General features: G+C 41.1%; 1 protein-coding gene and 1 non-coding gene across 2 annotated transcripts; one reads left to right on the top strand and one right to left on the bottom strand.

The window, feature by feature from the left end:
* Nucleotides 1-851: 851 nt before the first annotated feature.
* Nucleotides 852-21,708, bottom strand: LOC119124710 (hepatocyte growth factor). The gene is made up of 18 exons (XM_037254926.1): nt 21,525-21,708; nt 18,880-19,039; nt 17,736-17,848; nt 17,297-17,411; nt 15,344-15,486; nt 14,134-14,254; nt 13,248-13,366; nt 10,791-10,956; nt 9,967-10,094; nt 9,117-9,210; nt 5,824-5,954; nt 5,265-5,294; nt 4,171-4,276; nt 3,882-3,956; nt 3,664-3,810; nt 3,476-3,582; nt 3,185-3,327; nt 852-2,545 (listed from the first exon to the last, which is right to left on the bottom strand). The coding sequence occupies exons 1-18, from the start codon at nt 21,571-21,573 to the stop codon at nt 2,360-2,362; spliced, it is 2,133 nt and encodes a 710-aa protein (XP_037110821.1). The 5' UTR covers nt 21,574-21,708; the 3' UTR covers nt 852-2,359.
* trnas-gcu lies at nt 4,719-4,800 on the top strand. Its single transcript has one exon. It is a non-coding gene; the product is annotated as a tRNA-Ser (tRNA).
* Nucleotides 21,709-23,015: the final 1,307 nt, after the last annotated feature.

The following is a 23,015-nucleotide window of genomic DNA, read 5'->3' as shown; positions in this document are numbered from 1 at the left end:
GCAAAGTGGGAAAAAACTTAAGGAAAAGCCAACTCGAGCATATGAACTTTATTTTCAATTTTTTAAACCACTATGTATGTATGTCATAATAAGGCATAGAGAAGGAGGTTAGAGGCTTTGGAGTTCATGCGGAACTGAGCATTTCTTTGGTCTGCTGTGTAATTCTTCCATTCACTGATACACACGCGCGCATGCACGCAGACACACACACATTTCTGCAGTGTGCGTCAGAGGAGATTCTCAAGTGCTTTCATACCGACATGAGCAGCACTGACACCCGCCATGTTCTCTGGATCATTTGGACTCATGCTCACCGTAGATCTCATGGTGCACTGAGTGAAGTGAGGTTTGTGTGTGTGCGAGTGCACTCGTGTGTGTGTGTGTGTCCTTCTGGCTATCTTCTTTTTATGACTGCATGTGTTCCCCCTCCATCCATTCCAGCTGACCTGCAGAAGCATGCCACACTTCCTCCCACCCTTGGGACCCCTAAAGTATCCGTGCACGCACACACGCACACACAACAATGTGTGTCTGTGCACTCTGTCAAATTCAAATGTGTTTTGTTGCCAGCTGCAATATTTATTTAATACAGCATCAATTGATTTTGACATTTAGTCTGCCCCTCGCACACACACGAAGTGAAGATGGTATGTCAAGTCAGGTCGCATCTAATTTTTCAAGACCTAATAACATAATTATTTGAGTAAAAAGTTTATGAAGGCCAAAACATTTATAACAATAATGGATGTGACTTTCAGAAGAAACGCTGTGCTACTATGGCGCCATCTACAGCAGGAAGAGCATATGACAGCCTCCACTTTCAGTTGTCACTCAAAAGTCATTGCAGGGAATTAGATGACAGAGATTTATTAAGTGGGACGCATGATAGAATACCTCACATAACACAAAAAAGGGATTACACATTAAATATACTGGGTGGGGGAAGGGTTGATTTTTGTGGATGGGTTATACAGAGAGAGAAAAATACTGCACAGTATGTAGAGGGCACAAATACACGGGGACACGTTTGCAAGTCGGGATGGGCATAAGGAACAATTCCAAATTTAATTGGATGACATTATGTCCGCTGTGGGAAGTCAAGCAACATCTGACACTGGGATGGAACCTGGGGTTAAACGATCATGATTCCCATAATGTTCATAATACAATAATTATAAATAAGTCATGATGTTCCAGCATTTCAGAAAAAAAATGAACCCCAAAAAATGTAATTCCTCTCATTAACAGTTATTTTTCAAAGAAAAATGGGTTTCTCTGTAGAGCATTGAAGGCTCATTATCAAGCTTCTACGGAGCTTTCCAATGAGCTCATCATTTCAATCAGGCGTGTTAGAGGAGGGCCCCATCTAAAACACGTAGGAAACTGACCCTCGAGGACTGGAGTTAAATATCCCTGACCTACATTAAATCAATATTTTAAAGGATAAGTGGATATTTGTTTTGCAAACCCAAATTTAAGGAACCCTGCACTAAAACATTTGGATGTGCTCAACCCCAATTGCAAAACATAATCTAATAACCTCAGAAAAAATATTTTAAAGCTCATACAAGTTAAACTGTCAAAACAGAGCAGAAAACAAGGAACAAACTTAATACTTATTATACTGTACAATATTTATACAAGTACATAGACATAAGTCAGTGGCTTTGATTAGGTATATAATCAGGTGAGGCTTATAGTTCAGAAATTACGGTGTATATACACACACCATGATGTGAATGAATAGCTGATTATTTTCTTGGAAATTCATTTTTTTTTTCCGCCATAGGTCTGTAAGACCCAACATGGAGTGCCACAAACACACTCATTAAATACTATGTACACAAAAGTACTAGCATGGCTGGCCGATCCTGGCCGCCAAATGCACTTGGTGGGGGGAGGGAGGGGTCGTGGAGCCACCACGCTTTGGTGTTTAGAGGTTTCAAGTAATGCCAGGAATCCAAAGTATTCACACATTTAACACACCTTTATCGTGTTCACTACAGTACCAGTGTGGACGATGCACAAGGGGCAGTGCCCCTTCATAACCAGCAGAAGGGGAGCATATCGTTTCTTTCTAATTTCCATTTAGAATTTAAAACAGAGTAGGACATTTTATGCTGCCATCTCATTGCTATTAGCTGTTTTTATTTCCTACTAAACACCTGAATCGCAGATGGACTATTTTTTCCTGTTAATTACCATCATTTACTGTCAGAGCGAGTGTGACATCTGTTCCTGGCGTGTTCAAATCTTCCATTAGATTTCCTCTCCACTATTAAGCATTCCTCTCATCTGCGTACAACTTACAAGCCGAGGAGTCCTCCTGAGTAGTTTCCGGCGTAACCACCTGGCCGGGTTATTCGGCACTGAGCTCCGGCTCAGGGTAATGCCTAAAGACTTTGTAGATCCACTGTGTGTAGAAGGGCACGTTGATGAAAATGGCGGGCCGATTGGCGCGAGCGCAGCCTCGGCCGTGGACGCTCACGCCGATCACGACCTTGATCTCACCATCCTGACACACCAAAGGGCCGCCGTAATCCCTCTGTGGGGGTGGATGAATTCAATCAATGCGTTTCCTGAGCTTTAGTGAGCAAAGGCAAACATTTGAGATTTTACAAAAATCTTGCAGCAAATTAATAGTATGTTTCAAAAAGTATAAACACTGAGATGATGATGATCTTGCCCTTGGACCTTTTGCCATCTAATTGAAGATTATTTCATTGTTGTGCATTTTATGATAGACTTGATGCCACTTGATATTTGTGACGGGAACTTGGGTCTTGATTGAAAGGTTAACTCGCGAGGCTCTTTTCTGACTTGCGCAGTGTTCTTGATTTTCTCCCACTGCACGGACATAATAAAATGCCAAATATCAAAGTTTATTTTTCTCGTATTGAAAGCAAGCGAAATGTGTTTTCGTGGTTGCTAGAAATGTAGCAGAAATCTCCAAAAACACACGAAACCACAAAAGCTGAGGGCTTTGGGTTGCTGATGAAATGTAGTGCAATGAAGAGCTGCTCCACTTTATTTGAAACTCCCAGCATTAAGTCCAAACATTTGCTCAAGATTTAGATCTGTGAAAGCAAAGCGAGGAACCGAGAGCGAGAAGATTTGCTTCGATGCACACGGGGAACAATTATTGTATCTCAGACAACCGAGCGGGTATGAACGGGGGCTTTACCTCACACACTCCCTCGTTCCTGCGACCTCCCGCGCAGATTTTGCTGTTGGTGATGTGCAGGCTTCCCCGGTGCAGCTCTCCGCACCGTTCGTTGCTCACGATGGGAAGGTTGACTGCCTTCAGGATGTCGTCATAGCCTGTACCTGAGGAAGTCAAAAGCACAAATTTGAAAAGTTGACCTGCCAAAGTAACAAAGTGATATAATTTTATTTATTTTTTGTTTTATGTTAAACAAAAATAATAAAGTAAAGTAAGTTAAAAATTGTAAATGGATACATAATGTAGAAATACCTTTGGTCTCTCCCCATCCGTACATTTTACAAAGTGTTCCTTCAGGAATGGAGCAGCCGTCCACTGGCAGCTGAATGATGTGCACGTTGTCAGCGGGGCGTGCAGGCCTGCAACAAAATAAAGTACGCACAGTCAGCGTTTAGTGCACCCCTATATATGATCTCTAACTTGCGGCGAGTGTCACTCACTTTGAGAGTCTTAGCAGGGCCAAACTGGAACCTTCGGGACCGCATATCACCTGTGCTATGCGCACTTCTTGTTTCGTGGCCCAATCAGCTGGGTCTGCGATATTGGTCACCCCCAGCCATACCCGATACTCGTTCAGATCAGGAACGCTGAGGTACAATGGAAGAGTTAGATTGGCAAAACACCAACATAAAAACAAAAACTGAAGTTACAAAGGTACCACGAAGAGAAGCACTGTCTGTCTGTGAGTACCCACTCCTCTCGTACCAGCGAACCCCCACACCAGTGCGTCGATCTGCAAAAGAATCCCCAAAGAAATCAATTAAATCAATTAGATTGATCAAAGCATATCCGGCAGATTAATGCCTGTGATATTTACAATTGCATCAAATGATGTTTTCAAAGCAGTTGCATGGAATATTAATGATGGTGTTTAATAAGTTCCCAGAGAGCTGCGTGCCCTTCAGGAGTGTGGAAAAATGTGTGGATTATTAAAGAGTCGGCCGTACCCTTTTTGTATGCTGACCATCCAGCTGCCGGCTGACACGTGCAACGGACCTCCGCCGACGATTCGGGCCCTCTTATGGATGAAACACCCCACGGAGGACAGTTCACCTGTGCACGCGTGCAAAAAGAAATACAGGCGGACCTTACATTTCAATGCAATTACCGGCAGGGCTATTCAAGGCTGGGGTTAACATTAAAAATGAATAAATGACAAATATCGCACTAAACTAAGAACTTGGTAAAAAATAATGAAATATGTTCAGAATTAAATGATGCTACTTTCCTAACTCCCAGTGAATGAGATTTATCTCGGGGGGGGGGCAGTACAATGATATCATGAAGACACAATCGAAGAAGACTTTCACAACTACTGTAAGTGACTGTCAACTTCTGTAACTGTAGTCATTTTTCTTGGAGGATGACAAAAAGATGCAAACATGGAAATTATAGCGAGTGCTGATTGTTAATGGATTTCCTTGTACCACGCAAATAGCTGGGGTCCACAAACAGGTTAAATGTTACCCTACTTCTAATTAACCCACCTACATCTGACGAGGTGGCCGAGTGGTTAAGGCGATGGACTGCTAATCCATTGTGCTCTGCACGCGTGGGTTCGAATCCCATCCTCGTCGGAAATGACTTTTAAAAGCTCAGTAGCCTAGTGGTAGAGTGTCCTCCCTGAGACTGGAAGGTTGTGGGTTCAAACCCCGGCCGGGTCATACCAAAGACTATAAAAATGGGACCCATTGCCTCCCTGCTTGGCACTCAGCATTAAGGGTTGGAATTGGGGGGTTAGATTACCAACTGATTCCCGAGCGCAGCACCACTGCTGCTCACTGCTCCCCTCTCCCCCAGGGGATGGATTAAAATCACACGGGGATGGGTTAAATGCAGAGGACAAATTTCACCACACCCAGGTGTGTGTGTGACGATCATTGGGACTTTAATATTTAATCTTTACATGTACTTACAAACACACACATTTTCATATTGCAAACTGCAACAAGTGCACATGAAATGGATGACTATTTTTTCTTGTTTGTCATTAACTCTGAATCAGGCAAAGGCAGATTGATGATCTGCCTTAGACACTCACCTACTGGAATGGTGTTCTGGGACGCATCACCTGGACAGAGCACAGGAGACAAAAAAATGGGGTCAGCCAGGATTAACCGATACCAATAGGAGAGGAAGGGATGCACAAGAAGGTTGCATTTACTGTGGGCCAAATGTCACAGCCAACAGGGACCCTCAATTTGTCATGTGTGGCGAACAGGATCATACAATGGCTGTGTGAATTTTCCACTCAACAGCAAAATTGTATCACTAGTTTATATTCTGTGTCTGTACATACACCGGCCATGACAAGTCGCGTTACTTTCTACCAAAAACAATTTCCCACCCAAGCAAACAATGAATCCTACTTCCTTGACATTGTTACCACACTTAGCTAATGTCACCTCTATTGTGGGTTATTCATTATTAGTAATAGGAAAACAGACCATAGGTAGATTTTTAACACAAACAGTATCATTCAAAAGAACCACTCAATGGTGGACTAAGCTTTTTTAAAATATGTGCTAATATGGTAGCTTTTAGGAAACAATTACCACCAATTTGTTAAAGGAGCCCGTTGTTCTCAAGTGCACACTTACATGGTTTCACGTTGCAGTAGTCCCAACGAATGGCAGAATTGTTGGTGTAACACCACGGTCCGTGTTTGTCATTATCAGGGTTTCTGCAGAGGTTTTTCTCAAGGCCTGCGACTGTCATTCCCCTCTGGCCACTATAAAACACCAAAGGTCTCTATAACAAATCAATAGTGAGCTCAAAAACTAAACACATTTAATTAATTTTTCACATTTGGTATACATTTTTTGAAAGTCCCACGGAAATGGCGACAAAATAATTACCACAATCTACTTGGCAAATTTCATTTGTCTTTTCGGGCATGGTTCATTGAGACTTTTTTGCAGTTCTATTCATGATGGATATGCCTACCAACTGTCAGGTTGCTAGGTGAATTTTTTTGTTTAGTTCCGACCTTGTGGAGTTATTAGAGTTAAATGTTTATTGGTGAGTCATCAAACTTCGACACTGCAATAAAACTTTTTTTTGAACAAGTTTAGTTTTTGAAGGACCTCTCCAATTAAATAAAGCGACCATGAAATAACCGAAACAGAAAAGTGCTTCCAGACATTGCTCTGTTACAATATTTTCTGTGAATCTACCCATACTCAACGGATCTATCAATGTTCATGTTTCCAAGGGAAACGATTTAAAAAGGCTGAATTCTCAAATACGCTTGTAAAATTTAAAAAAGTAAAAACGTATTCAAAAACAAAAAAAGCCCTCCGCCTGGCCTGAAAATAATGACACATAATTAAAAGAATGTCAAGACAACCTTTGCACCCTTTTGCTCAGGCTCTAAAAGAAGATATGTAATAAAAACAGATTTCCTGGCGATTGAGTTCCTATAAAAGCTGAACAAATGCATGCAGATAGGATCTGGCCAGTGGAAGTACACAGCTGTGTAGGCTCTCTGTCCTGCGGGACAAGATAAGGAGGTGATGCACAGAGAAATTACTCACATAAACAGCCACCTACACTCTTTGACACATGATTCTGCCTCACTAAAATTCCTCCACGCTCGTCCATACAGGAACACCACAGTAAGTTTTGACAAATGAGCTCTTATCACGTATCTCAAAGTATGAGCTTAGCAGCCAATTCTCTGGGTGACTCCCTAAACCTTGACCTCTGAACCCCTCTGGGCGGGAGCCAGGGAGTGCATCGGAATGACTTTGAGGTGCTGCCTGGAGGAGGGACTCAAGGTCAGAGGTGAGGAGTGAGGCGGATTGCCCCTATCAGGATTTATACTTAGGTCATCGCTAGGGGAAGTGTCTCCAAAGGTGTTGAGAAGCTATGAAGGGGGTATTATAGTAAAATGAATATTTACTGCATGGAGAATGTGTAAGAAACACTTTCTGCTCTACGGACTCAAGTATTGGGACACTCAGCTGGTTACACTTAATGGTTGTGAAAATGGCTGAAGGATCTGAATTACAAAAGGCAAAAACTTAATTGCTCATGCAAAACGACGAGGAACCTGATCATTAACAGAGTGCACCCAGCACTGCATCAACCTCATTGGTTGAATTAATTCAAAATAAATTATTTTTTTACTTTTTTCTGAAAGGAAGCAGATTATGAGAGGTGAGATGGAAAATTAATCTCTTCTGCTCATGTGAACATTTTCAAAACGCAACAAAAATATTTTTGCAGAATATTTTCTAGTCAGTAATACAGTTTTGGCCATATTACCATATTACCAATGAATGATAACTCCTTACCACTCTGCATTTCCGTCCATCTGGGTCATTTCAGGGTAGGCCTTATGTCAAAATTTGTGCCGGGTTTTCCCAGAGCAGTTTTTGGGTGCACCATCCCATTTTTCAAAGCTTGTGTACACAGGATTGGTACATACCAAGTGCAACTGGCTCCATGAGTTTGAGGTTAATTAAATCCAACAAAACATGGCTTTCATGTGGTTGCTTTCCTCCAATTCATCAATGCAATCGCCATTAAGATGAAGTGCCTCTCCCACTAGCACTTTCAATTCCATCACTTAAATTCATTTTACATGTGCGGGCATCTCCCAAAATCGTAATTTAGTGACCTCAATTTGGGATCTTTGTAAATCAGACCATTAGAGTTGGTTGTAGCTCAGTCCACTCATCTGGAACGTTTTTTGACAATATGTTGGACTGTGCATGTTGTAGCTCATCCAAAATGTGTTCTTCCACACCAAACTCCTCTGAGCATTGACCTTGTTTTGTGCACTGGGACAGGCTGGAACAGATGTTCCGTCCCCTAAACCAAAACAGTTTTTAAGGTTGCTTGGATTTTTATTTATTTATTTTTGTCTTTATGTGCTCCGTGATCAGTTCTTGGTGTACATCTCGCCTCAAAGTCAGCTGGGACAAAGTCCAGTTCAATGATGCAATCATGGAATTCTTTTTTTTTTTTTATCCAGAACTATAAATTCATCAAATTCTTTAGTTTTTCCAAGAGAAAAATAGCAATGTTGATTAAAGGATCCATGGCAATTTAAGACCTCGGCATTACGGATTTGATGTTGAAGAAGTGTCATTTTTCATTGCAACTGAGGCCTTTATTTTTGGAAAATCAAATTTAAGTCTTGGTAAGTTTCTGTAGATACCCTGCCAAACTGTTCACCACAAAAGTTGGAAGCTTAAATTGCTCACAATGAAGAAAGACTGAGGGCCAACTAATTTTGTTGAAGCCAGGATTTGTGTGCTTTTTTTTCCTGGGTCGCTGCCCTTTTTGATGATCTCCTAGACTGGCTGCTGATGTCTATGTAAAGCAACGATGCAAGCGCTATGGAGCTTATCATTGTGTTTGTAAACAATAAGCGGCAGGGTACTAACGAGTTTCAGAAAGGGAACGACTATTGCTTACAAAAGAAAAACTGGCAAAAATACGCTGTGTTTGAAGTTGCACTGCCAGATGTCCAAAAGTCTTACGTTTATAATGGAAAAAATAAATACAGGAAAATGAATCCAGCTGAATGTGTTAGAAAGGAGGTCAAATGGAGTGTCCAAAAATAGTTTTAAAGAGAATTACTAGCAGATATTTCTCAGGGGACAGACTCGGAACCAGACTTCCATTATCATCAGTGTCTTGCTTCAAAGCAGTTTTCTTTACATAAGATTTTTTTTTTCTTGTGAACACTTCACACATTCAAACTGGTGCAATAGAAGAAGGCTCAAATCAACATTTAAGCATTTTAAATGTTTTCTCAAATGCTCATCCTCTGTCATATGACATTAATGGTACAGTCTGTGTCTTGCTACCAAGAGGTATGTGACAAAATGGTGAAAGGATTTGTATAAATGGATTTTTGGGTTGAATGCAGTAAGCTGACCTGTTGCTGTGCTCCTCCCAGGGAGAGCAAGGCAGATTGGATCTCGTCCTTGACCGTTCCCCTCGATATTTCTCTCCGAAGCCTTCATAGCAATCTGAATTAAACGACAAAAGAAAGAGGATGAAGCTCAGCGAGCCTAAAATATGGTTATATAAATGTGAATTTACTTCGAAATATTGCATTTCTGTTCAAAACGGTGGAATGGAAATCAAGAGTCTGCATTAAAATAATTCATGTTGCTAGATGGTCTCGTTGCATTTATGTAAGAGGTTTTGTGAACCTTGTTAAAGCTGAATCCAAGAAATGAAAAAGAGAACTCTTTTTCGTTTGTGTCTTGTTATTTTTGAATAATTATATGTCTCATTGACACAAATGCAACATGCACCAGGAAAGTGAGGCATTAAAAATGAGAGGTGTTCCCAATGGTTTGCCTCTCACTTCTTATGACATAAAATCTTGATTACTCTGTAATGCAGATCCTACCACAAACTACCTTCAAAGTAACCTTCATTGTCACTTTAGTACACAACAAAATTGGAATATCTATAGTAGTTTCTGTATCTGGAAGATCTCACGGGAATATATTCTGGGCGTATAGCACCACACGCACTTTATATCCACAAGAATCATACCAGACAGCTTTAATCCATTTACACCATCAGCCTTTGTTTATGTGAGACGTGGTGGCGAGGCCTTCCCACACTCCTATAGCTGCCCACAGGGACATGGTGAAAATACATCTCCAATCGTGTGCGTGTGATTTGCACTTTGAGTTGGGCAAAGCACAACTCTTATTGTGAGAAAAGGAATCCAGCCGCTGCTATTTTAGAGAGCAAAGCCAGTCTCTCACCAGGCTTGTTTTGGGAGCCGCATTGAGGGATGTTGGTGCAGAACATGGTGCGCACTCTCGGGTCCGTTGTGAAGCACCATGGGAATTCTTGGCCATCTGGATTCCGGCAATAGTTTTCTCTCAAATCCCTGGAAAGCAAAAAGAAATGTACAGAGAATAAGAGTCTGCTCACCCCTGTTCTAGTGCCAGATTTTTGTGATGACATAAATAAAGGGAAGGTTTACCAAGAAAAGTCATTTGAGAATGTTTTCCTACATTAATGTGGCCCATAGCTTGTAGATATGGTTGCGCATGTGAACACCCAATTAGGGCTACCGTCTTACCATCCTAACCCATAGCCCAGCCATGAAGATGGGATTGTCACATGTGCTAATCAGCCAGTACTCGCCAGAAATTACTGTGGCAGTTTTGTTATTTCATGCAGCATGAATTTCCATGTGGTTGGTTAATTCCGAACACAGCCACATTCCCACTAATAAGAGAGCGTGCACACTTGTGCGACCACATCATCTCAGTTGTTTATTTTTACTTCTCCTCTCAAAAAAACTGGGTTGCATTTGTTTAATCACATTAATGGTGGAAAAGATTTATTGTGGTCTCCTTTTTTATATCACAAAGATCTGCCTTTTGAGCATGGGTATGTAGACTTTTGAGACTATCATTGGCACTGAGTGAGTGAGTGAGTGAGTGAGTGAAGGAGTGAGTGAAGGAGTGAGTGAAGGAGTGAGTGAAGGAGTGAGTGAAGGAGTGAGTGAAGGAGTGAGTGAAGGAGTGAGGGAAGGATGGATGGATGGACGAACAAACGGACGGACAAAGAGACTCACTTGCAAGTGTACGCCTGCGGAATGAAAGAGTGGTTGTGGGGGTACTGCGAGTCCCAGCGTTGGCAGGTGAGCCCAGTGGGGGTCATGTCCACCGTCCCCCTATAAGCTTCTCCTTTGTCCTGGTAGCACTCACTGGTTTCCACCACAGTTCTTTTTAGAGGCGATTCTGCAGAGGCAAAACACTATGGCCTTCAGTAATCATACTTTGTATCTTAGCAGTCTCTCTCTCTATATATATCTATATATCTATATATATGTGGTCATGTTTTTGTAATGTGGGAGGAAACTGTGAATGTGACCGTGCCGCAAGAAAACAGTCCAACAAATGATACAAATTAAAAAACGTATTTTTCCATGTTGGACACTTAAGAGATATAGATCATAAAAAAGGAATTTGCGTGACTAATTGTATTGCAATTTGCACAGAGAAGCAATGATACGCGTCGCAATAAAGGTTATCTGACAAAAGTCGAGATGAGAGATAAGATGGGGGAGAGCGTGAGAATTAAAGAGGAGAGAATGTTCCCAGGGTGCGGCAAAGTGTGCAGACAAATTATGAAATGAGTCCACGATTCACCAAAATAGGCCCACCCGGAAAACCCCAAACACCTATTGCTATTCTGCACCTGCATCAACATCAAATCCCAGAAATTCACAATTGTTTAGGGTCCAGGAACTATGAATTTTCCTCCACTTTTCACCCGTGCGACTTAAACAAAGCTGCAGTTTATCGGTGGATTTCCCCCATCACAGGAGATTCACATTCTTGTCTGTTAAGATCAGCAAAATCGAGTTTACGCTCCATAAATTTTGCATTCGTTTTTATGTTGAGGTGTGATGAGAATGTGACATATTTCCATGTGTTCTGCCGTCCCTAAGCACAATGAGCACAAACTATTGAGCAACTCACAGACAGATCAGAGGCATAGATTCTTTATCCTTTGGGAAGAATGATTAATATTACTGCAGCTTACCGGGGGAATAAGCTCATCTCTGTTATATTATAATAGCCCAGCTAGCCAAGACACGTACACTACAATACACAGCACTCTGTCTATGGCTTTTGACATACTAAACTGTACTGCCATTTTTAGGTTAAAATGTGAACTCCATATAATGAGCCCATGTTGGTATAAATCCCCAATTAATTTAGTTGTTTTTATTGGCCCTTAAAATGAATTCGAAGCAACTTTTATATTTTAAAAAAAAATGTATATATATATTTCAAATGTTGACAGAGAAAAGAACACTGTGCTCCTTCACTCTCGCTGCCTTGTTTTCATTAAGACTCACTGGGTCGTAAACTCGCTCCGTTTACAACAAACCTCCATATCACAGACAGCGAGGAGGCGGGTGATGATTTTTTTTTTTTAAAGGCAGGAAAAACATGAGGGGGTAGAAAAAGGGGGAGGCCAGGGACACTGAACCACTAGTTACTTTGCATGGACGAGTGCCATCCTAGTAAACACGGTGCCAAGAAGGCGGATGACTGCGCACCACTACACTGAGTTCACAAAAGGACTCATCGCTGTTTAACGGGTCACTTTTGAACACATCAGCATGGGTGAAAAATGAGGCCGAGGGTTCCGATCAAGTCTACCACATCATTTGTGGCCCACTAAAACAAATCAAGTGGTTCTTTCTGAATGATTTTGTTATAATAGAATTTTTTTCACTTTTTCATGAATACTATAAGCTTATTTTACCTCCAAGTGTGTGCATTTGACTTATTTGTTGACTTTTGGAGGAACATCACCAGCTGAAAGGATCTTCACTGCGATGCTTGGCAAGTTGATATTTCCACCACGTTCCACCACGACAGTCTCGCTTTGATATTTTTGCTCCCATAATTGTGTTTTATCATCTCGCAATGAGATCACAAATGGAGCAGTAAGAGGCAAAATGATTAAGAGGCCTTAGCATTCCCTCTGTGATGTTGAATCCTCAAAATGAGCATCATACTTTGATGCCATATTCCACATTAGATGGCAGAAGTATATAAAAAAAAAAAAAAAAAAAAGAATCACAATATACCCTTACCCATCTGTCTAGGGTAACTATTTCCAATCAGGGCTCATTATGGCAAATTCCAGAATTCTGAGTGGGAGTTGATCCAAGGGTAAACCCTGAGGTATGGCCAAAATGGCTGCTTCAAGCCAAAATGCCCACTTTCCTATTTTCTGTTATGGAAGACCCATCCACCCAATTCAATGTCAATTGTTGAAACTAACTCTCCAGTCAAATGAGCTATGACCCCTAGAATGCATATATACATTTTTACCAGGATGCACACGCGTATTAAAAAAAAAAATGCATGCCATTGTAACATTATGCACCGTTTGAACATTTAATTTGGTGATTTTCTTTTTTGTAGTACCACATGGGGGAGACCATATAACAGCAGCAGTGCAAATCTCACACTGTAATCAATAAAATAAATAAAAATTATTATATTACCACAAATTTTGATAGCGCAGTACTCCCAGCTTGTGTTTGGGTCGGTGGTGAAGCACCAGGGCCTCTGGCGTCCGTCTGGATTCCTGCAGTAGTTATCATCAAGGCCCTTGTCAGGATACCTAATGCGAAACATTTGTCACTAAAGGCATGACATCATTGGACTTGATAGAAAACACTGTGTCAAAGAATGATTGAAAAACTAAAAGGGAGAGAAAGCACTCATATCAAATGTCTTATTTCCATGGAAGTGTTTCCATGAAACTTGCATTGTGCTTCCTTCCAGGACCGCTTTTTAATCAATCAATTAATCTAGCAACCGATTGCAAGACCCGTTGCTAACTTCATCAGTCCACTGAAGGAATAACCAAGGTTACGCAAACACTATGATTTTATTTGTTTTGCCGTCTAGTCTCCTGTCTGGATGTTACTCACGTATTCCTCCTGCCTCCACAAACATGACACAAAATCAGGAAGTACAATTTAAGAACTCCCTTCTGAAAAACGTTACGCTTCAGAATCTGAACTGGGTTTACCGGGAAGTTAGAGCAATTAATCAGAATGAAAAGTTTTCCCAGCAAATCACTGCTAAAAACACAACGCGAGTCCCAACTGGGAGATGTAAGTACACTGAGCCGAGTGCAGCACATGCACGTGACATGACTCTAAAAGGAGACGTGGCAGGCATTTGTACTCACAAATTGAAACAGTTCCCAGGTGTACAAAGCAAACTGGCTTAATTCAACAAAGCATCAAGTGACTTTACAGAGCACTTTAGCAAAACTCTTTCTTTGGAGACTTTCAGATAATCTGACGCTCCCACCAAGCTGAAGTAGGAGCAGTCAATGTTGTCATGTAACCTAATTAACGGTGTTAGTGTGTGTGTCACCTGTCAGGTTGGTACAGATGCTTGTGTGGCTCCTCCAGATCCCAGCGTTGGCATTCCTTTCCACTCTCCGTGTGGTCCATGGGTCCTCTGTAGTCCTCCCCGTTACAATGTATGCACTCCACTATACAAGCGTGACACGTACGCGTACAATAAAATCAACACTCTTTAGAGAACTAATTGAAACAAAATGAAAAACGGTTAATTCATCACTAAAATGAAGTGTTTTATTTAATCATTTTCCATCAATTTTAACCTCATTTACCTCATCTAATGGCCCATCTGTCTGTCTTAAAATTCAAATGTGACTCTTGAGCACAAAGACTTTTCGATTTATGGCCTCTAGGAAAACGAAATAACATTTAATTGCATATATATTAGATCATTACGGTATTTTCTAGGTTGCGCAACCTTTTTTTTTTTTTAATAAAACACCTCTGTTTCTATGGCGTAGATTTGACTGCAACACACACACACACTTCTAAGCATGAAGGTGCCGATTCCTTTCATGCAGGAAAAGCCCCCATTTGTTGCACACCGACTGCTACATGCTGTCTACTGTCAACAACACGGCGTGTGCAGATGTCTGCGGCAGAGCGTGATTTTACACAATGAACTGCGTGCGTGCGATACTTTCACAAGCGAGCTGTGCGCTCTTTGAGGCGAGCATGTTTCCTATTAAACAAGGGTGTCAAACTTGTTTTCATCGCCGCCCATAGTAGTTATGGTTGCCCTCAAAGTAGGGTTTCAAAACAGAGATAGGGCTTCGAATTAGGGTTTCAAGTTTCATACAAGGTTAAGTATTATATATAAAGTTATGGTTAGAGCAAAGTAGTGTTTGAAGTGTGAGTTTCAAGCCTTGTTAAGGTATCATGGGTGTTTCAAATGAGGGTTTCAAGTTTGGATTAGAGTTACAACAAAGTGTAAGCATTTCAATAATATTTCAAAACCAAGATTAAAAGTAAGGTCTCAAGACGGGGGTTATAATTTTAAATGAGGGGTTTCAGCCAGGGTTCCAAATAAAGATTTTAAGGCCAGGCTACAGGATAAAATGAGCATTTGAAAACTTGCTTCCCATATTAAACCAGGATTAGTTTCAAACGAGGGCCAGGATTGGGGTTTCAAATTAGGTACTTCGAACCCAAACTCTTTTTCAATTGTGCTTGACATCACCCTATCCACTCCTAAACATGTGTTTGTGCATGTGGCCTACCCTGAGAGCATTGCGGTATTCCACACTCCTGGTGTCTGCGGCGCGGGTCGGTGGTAAAGCACCACGGTCCATCAGTGGAGTTGTCCGGGTTTCGACAGTAGTTCTCCCTTAGGTCCTTCTTGTTGAAGCGGCTGGACGTGAATCTGTTGGGAGCAGAGCAGCCGTTACGCAAACGCGCGCCACATGTGCAGAGACCATCTGCAAGCTTTTTGCAGGTAGCGTGTGGAGAGCGGTTTTTGGGTAAAGAAAAACAAATACACTCATGACCACAGGGATTGTTGTCCCGAGCGGTCAGTGTCCTCCCGGTGTGAGCGGAATTGATGCAGAGTCATCGCCGTGACTTAATGAGAGTGCATCACATGTCGAAGAATCAGAGGTGGCAAACAGTCACACTTAAACCAGAAAGGACCATAAAGCACCAACACCATCCATCTATCTAGCCTGGACACGAGCATAAAACTATGTAACATACACAACTTCAGTTGGTTCAAATTGCTTAATACACAAAAAACAAAAACAGTAAAAAGCACAGATACCTAATAAAAATCTATTTTAGCGCAGCACCAAAGTGCAGTATTTGTAATTGGTTACTTCCTACCACTAAAAACAATCTAAGTGTTCCATGAGGCCATAGCAGGGAGAAATGTAAACAATCGCCAATGATAACTCTGACTCATATATTCTCCATCAGGACCGCACATGGCCTGAGCCTCCAGAGAACCACACTGTGAGCCAAGTAGGGTTTTTCCAAGTGATGACTGAAAGACAATCTCTGAACTGGTGGCTCTTTGGAAAAACGTATCCAAATGCCATCTGGATAGGTCAGTAAAATATCTTTCTTGACTGTTTTAGTACCGTTCCGACATGAAAGAAACAATTACCTCGTATAGCGACGCAAGAATACGTGGTCACATGAAGGGGTATACTGTGAATATTCACCTGTGTTGGACATCCCGTTACGAAACTTAATCATCAACGCAGGGTGCCGACAGCGCCTGTCACCCGCAAAAACATCGCCAAGTATGGCTGCTGTCAAGCTACAAAAGAAAATTGGTGAGGCCTGGACGCCACGACGTAATATAAACGTCGATTGCTCCACGCTATTATAGTTAATTGCCCAAAGGGGGGCATCACGTGGTTCGAGCATCCTGGAAATACAACGGCCGTTTAGAAAAATCCATGCATTTTCCCCAAATTTCCCGATGGCCACTACATCTCTGGTCTCAAAGCAGAAAATACACCATAAATACACCGTAGTAGCCATACTAGTTTCATAATAGGTGTGTCCAGCGTCCTCCCACGTTAAGCTGAAGTCAAAGTTGAAAGTTATTATTATCCTCTGTATCCGAACAGGAACAATTGCAAATTTTTGTTTTTTTATCAGTCGCTCGCTGGATGCAATGCTCCAACAGTCTCAATTGATGACGCGTCTGAACATGGTTTTGTTATTTTAGGTATTTTCCCTTGGGCCAAACCACCTACCTCCACTGCAACTAGGCTCTTATACTGAACACAAGCATAGAATCCCTTTAGATGACTCACCTGTGTTTTAAAGACTTTCACCATAGCACAGTGGAGAAACAATGTTTTACTCCTTGCATGACTAAAAGCTTCTTTAATGGGCTTGTTATATTTTTACAGGGCATCCGATTAGAAAAATGGTGCTTTATCTGGAAATGTAACTCGGTGGGGAGGTACCTCCAGCTTCATTCACCCTATGCTGTTATGTAGATATAATCCTGTTTACAGACGCTCATATTTGGGTAAACAGAAAGCCTGCAGCAAAAACTGACGTTTGCACTTTTGATGAAGCACTGCACCCCGGGTGCTCCTACGCTCTTACTGTATATCGTGCACACAAGAATGCATCGCGGCCGACGGCTACTGACTAATTGCATCACTAACAAGACAAAACAAACACAACTATATAAATCTACATTAAATGGTTCTTACTTGTGTTCATGAGGAATAGGGGAAATCCAAGCCTGGCACTGGATCCCACTAACTGTCGCTGACCTTCGACCCCTGTAGCTCTCACCAGTACCCGTGATGCACTCACGAACGTAGTCTGAAAAAAAAAAAAAAGAAATCGGAATATTTACAATCTTGCTTTGATGAGTCAAATGTGTTTGCATGAAGACTTTCCACATGTGTTGGGCATTTAAAGTTGTTTGTAAGGCGAGAGGAATTTCCATCGTTCACACAAAAGGTCGCGTAATAACACAAAATGAAGCATAATGTGCTGCGACACAATAAACAACGACATCGGTCCTTGCCCTTCCCTTGTTTACCTCTCAAGGGAAGATGTCTTTACAAGGCTAAAAATACCTCTGAGTTGTTGTTGTTTTTGCCCATTTCAGCCAACAATAGCAACTTTATGTGGGATCGTCACCTTTCTTTTGATACAGTTGGACGTTCAAGTCGTGTTGCGTCTGGGCGACGGGCGAGTTGCGGTCAAAAGACAGCCACTGGCATTTCCCGTTTTGGTAATCATAGAGGAACGCTCTGAACACAAATAAACAAACGAGACAGTGAGAAGGAAAAAAAAAAAAGTGGCAAAGTGAAGCATACAGGCAACATTCCATTCAATTACCCTAATAAAAGGAGCCTGCTAAACTTGAAAAATACCTGAGTGAGAAAATTTGAAAAACAAGGCCCTCTTGAAATGGTTTTGTTCTTTTATCATCATTAAGAACTGGCCAAATTATTTTAGGCCTGTCTTGGAGACATGTGAAAATTAACTTTCGATATGGTTACAAATCCAAAACTCCTTAGCCCCCCAAAGCTACTTTCACTTAGAACCATGACATTTGATGGGCATGTTTATCATGAATAGATGCAGAAAAAAGTCTCAAGCTGCCACATCCAAAACAACAGACGTTTTTTTGTATGAAGAGGTAATTGAGGGTCTATTCGACCATATCTGCAGGTGCATAAGAATACATTTTCCCAACTATGTTTCTACATTGCTACCATATTATGTATTGTACACACAGAAGTGGCGCTAAATTGGGACTAATTTCAATTGTTGTCATTACGGGTGGATTGTGCATTACAGTTTGGTGACTCTCCATAAAACTACAGAACTCTCGTTTAATCTCTGAATGGTGCAATAGGAAACTTGTTTGTTTGAAGAATACTAAACCCACAAAAAAGCCATGCCACTCCATTTTATGGTCATTTTGTCTATTTCCAGTGGAACTTCAAATGGGATTTTTTTTCCCCAATTGCTATTAAAAATATTACTTTTTGTCATCAATTATGGATAAAGCATTGTGGGAAACTTTGATGACTCGCCAGGAAACATGAAATTCAAATGTAATCAATTTGAAGTCTTTGAAAATTCTGCTTCAAAAGCCAGTTTGACTTTGCCACATAAAAATTTGGCCGATCATGAGAAGATGCATTCAAAAATCTGACAAACCCTTGCACAAAAAGACACAAAAAGTCTGACGTTTTGTTATGAAGTTGAAGGGCTTGTCCATAACGTCCGCACTTTCAGTAGCAGTACAACAGCATTTCATTGTAGGCATTACCTGCAGGTGAAAGTTAATTTTCTGTTGCGGCTGCAGGTTCGAGCACACTTGGCCATGCCGACCTTCCGGCTTTTGCTCGAAAGGGAGGGGCTTGAGGATGTGACAACCAGGCGCACGCCATCAGTCCTCTGGTAGTCCTGCAGTGCATTTCTTCGGCCCTCTGATACAAAGACACCGCATAAAATATGCATTGGACAACGGACAAGTGGTCAGGACAGGTAGCAAACAGGGCTAGATGAGTCAATACACAGGCCGGGTCGGTAATGATAGTCAGGCAGACCGGGAGCAGTGAGCGAACAAGCGGCATCTTGGGACAGACTGACAAGGGAGTGACGAGATAGCGGGGTTTGAATAGGAAGGTTGATTAGCGGGTGACAGGTGTGGATGAATAACTTGATGGGAAGGGTGTGGCTATGAGCGATTGAGGTCAATGTTGATAGTGAGTTACAGATGCCGCAGGCGCGTGGAAATTTTGTCTTATGTTTAATGTTGTCGTCATAGATTGCAGTGATGTGGGTCATACAGTGAAATGTTCTTAATAGTAAGCGACTTAAATTTACATCATATTTGGTCGGCAAGTGTTCAAAATGGACCATGGACACATTATTATGATGAGACAGTAGAACCACAAGTGGACGTGGATGACACATCCAACTGTTGTAGCATATTGCAATTTAGTGTACGTGCCAGATTTATATTTGTGAAATGCAGCGAGTGATCACAGCTTTAAACCAATACGAGGACAAGCGGTTCACATATTAGATGAGTGGATATGAACCATAAACAGCTGTGTAGACGTACAGTCACTATCTGGCTATTCATTCATTCATTCATTCATTCATTCATTCATTCATTCATTCATTCATTTATTTATTTATTTATTTATTTATTTATTTATTTATTTGTTTGTTTATTCATATATTTAGTTGTTTGTTTGTTTGTTTATGCATTAATCGATCATCCATTCATCTATTCATTCATTCGTTCATTCATTCATTCATTCATTCATTCATTCATTCATTCATTCATAAGAACTTGTCATTACGTCAGGGACGCAAACTGAAGAGGGATCCACCCTGTCGTAGTCACCAGCCAGTTTCAGTACACATATTGAAAAACAAGTATTCAGATACCCATTGATGACTACGTTTTTATGTTGAAATAAATTCACTTGTGTGTCACTACTCAATCTGTCATTGCCGCACACACTGAGGGCCTATAATATACAGCGGTGTCTTAAGATACGAGTGCAGATGTTTTTTTCTTGTTCTTCGGACACCTACTGCTGATGGCAGCAGCAAAGTTCACAACATCGAGCAACCATCAATCAATGGTATCCTTTAAGTTGAAGAACAATATCATTGAAGAACAATAATGTCTGTAATGCATTCATGAACTGCCAATAAACCCATCAGAAATAGGAAGGACAATGCATTAGGTAGAGTTGTTTTTTTGTGCATGCATTTTCTTGTATAAATATAATTTGTGGCACACGTTTTTGGACTGTGTGTTTTATGCAGTACAATATTGTTGAGTGTATTTTTTCTATATATTAAAAAAACGTGCATTCAAAGAGGCAAAAATGTGTGGGTTTTTGTAAGGGGATGTAACAGATTCATTGCTTTCTCATTAATTTTAAAGAAGAATGTGATTTACAATATGTGAGTCTTAGGATACGATCATGGTCATGGAATTAATTAAACTCATTTCAAGGCAACACTATATATTTTTTATCTGGTTAAAAGAAGATTAATACCACCGCGGTGACCCCTTGACCGCCAATGAGCATTACTGCCACCTGCAGCTCAGATTAAGCTAAAATGACGCAATAACCAAGGGACCATCAAGGGAACCTCATCAAAACTGAGGAACGTTTTATCATATTTGGTGCATTGGGAAAATTCAAGTACTCCTTAAATACCAAAATGAACTTGATAAAAATAAAACTGTGGTTTGCGCAAAATACTAACTTGGCAATATACACATACAATAGCATTGTGGAACATAAATCTATTTGAATTGTATTCTTAGCCCAACAACATGGATGTTTGTCATGTTGGAATGTTTTCATAAATCAGGAAACAAAAGACAAACAATTTGGTAGCAGTATGTTGAAAATGTTGGCAAAAAATATACGATGACAATAAATTACAACAATAAAAAGTTTTTAAAACATGAAAGAGTTGTTGTTTGCTCATCAAACTTTTTATTGTGACAGACTCGTCCTTAATTAAACCTTAACTAATGAGTAACTCATGTAATCCGAGGTTTCTACCAACACATGCATGGATACGCGCGCGCGCACGCGCATAATAATGATGACGCATGCAAATCAATGACACAGAGCGATCAAGACGAGTCATAACTTAGGTTCCCCGCTCGCGCAAACACGAACGCGCACGCAAGTGCCTTCTTGTGCGTCTACGAAGACGCATTTAACGTGCGCAAGGTACAAATTGACACTCGTGAAGCAGTCACGTGGGGCATTTGTGGACCATTACAGCAAGGATTCAGGGTAAAAAATAAATAAATCTATCTGCACAAATGCATCGGAATTGTTCTTATCAGCTCGGCTGGAGGATCACTGAATAATTTCACTTGGTCGTGCGCCACGGCAAGAAAAAGCAACCCACGGTCAAACTTACCTGAGTAGGACAGCACGGAGAGAGTCAGCAGTAGCTTGTAAATCCACATCACAATCCACGTTTCATGAACCAAACAAAAAACTCAGCAATGAGAAAGAAAAGAGCTCAAAGTACAAGAGGAGTCCGACGCTCACTGGAAGATGTTGCTTCCACCACTGCGCAGAGGATGCGTCTCCTCTCCTCCAAGTATTTCTTCCTCGGCTCCTCCACCCCCTCCTCCTCATCATCATCACCCCTCCCTCTACCTCTCGCGCCCACCCCATTAACTTCTTATTTCGACCTTCTTAATCCTTAACTGAAAAGTCATATTGAAGTTACAAAACACCATTCCCCATCATCACATAATTATTTTTGAAAGCAACAACAATTTCCCCACAGATTTACTGGAACACCAAAATTCTTGCTGAAAGTTAAAATAACTCAATGACAAATAAGCAACATAAGGACTCACAATTTCACATTTTATGGGCAGAATTTGTGGGGCACAATATTTTTTTTGCCACAATTGAATAAAAACAGCACTTTAAGGACTGTCAACTTCCCAAATGTGTTTACACTACAGCTTGTCTTTCAGTTGGTCCTGATAAGAAGTAAGGTGGTTATAGTGGGGGTGATGGGGGTGCGTCCTGGATGAAAACATCCTAATGCCTGATGAGTGCCATCTCTACCTCCAGTGATGACAGTGTGAGATAGGAAATGACCTTAGTATGTCCCCCAGACATCGCACCCAGGGTTTCCATAGCTTCTGTGAACTCACAGGCTAAGTGCCCATCATATTACAAATTACATAATTACAAAATCAAAGTGAGGGATGGATGGATGGATGGATGGATGGATGGATGGATGGATGGATGGATGGATGGATGGATGGATGGATGGATGGATGGATGGATGGATGGAGGTGGAGACTTCTCACCCAAGTTCCCCCTTGTTCAAGTGACTAATTTTCTGCTGCTTACTGAAAGTAGTCGCTGGCCGTAATAAACAAGTGTGCATGAGTCACACACTTTCACCACAGTGTCTCCGTATACCTCAATTTTCAATATTTAAAGTAACAGACCACAAATGAGTTTACAGATTTTACAGAGATGCTTTTGCGTTTCATGCTATTGACCAGACCTGAGCAAACGACAAGTGAGAAAATGTAACTTTGAGAACTTTGTGTTTATCGCCTATGGGGAAAAAAGGATAGACTGGAATACACATTACCCGAAGAGACAAAAATACAGATTTATCAAATTAAAAAAATGGTCAATACTAACTAGACAGACAGCAGTATCACAGGAATCTACTGTAGCAGCCTCCATTTTGTAACTTTGGGACAGCAGGGGCCTTTTAAGTGTTAGAGTATAAAAAGACTCCTGCTAATGAACCTTTTCTTGTGCTTTATTGTGTGTGTGAGTGTGTGTGTTTGTTTTTAGGTTCGTGATGACAGTAGACGCAGATGCAGTAAACACAGATACGCCGTGTTAAGAGATCCTGTCGCTTAAA

Source organism: Syngnathus acus, chromosome 6 (assembly GCF_901709675.1).
Source record: "Syngnathus acus chromosome 6, fSynAcu1.2, whole genome shotgun sequence".
Classification (NCBI taxonomy): Eukaryota; Metazoa; Chordata; class Actinopteri; order Syngnathiformes; family Syngnathidae; genus Syngnathus; species Syngnathus acus.
Note: the sequence above shows the minus strand (reverse complement) of the source record. Positions and strands in the feature narration are given on the sequence as shown.

Excerpts from the sequence above, each read along its gene's own strand:
- LOC119124710 (XM_037254926.1), bottom strand. The coding sequence starts at position 21,573 with ATGTGGATTTACAAGCTACTGCTGACTCTCTCCGTGCTGTCCTACTCA. Across the intron at positions 4,277-5,264 it reads CCAGAACACCATTCCAGTAG|GTGAACTGTCCTCCGTGGGG; the intron begins GTGAGTGTCTAA and ends ACGCGTGCACAG. Across the intron at positions 2,546-3,184 it reads GGAACGAGGGAGTGTGTGAG|AGGGATTACGGCGGCCCTTT; the intron begins GTAAAGCCCCCG and ends CCACCCCCACAG.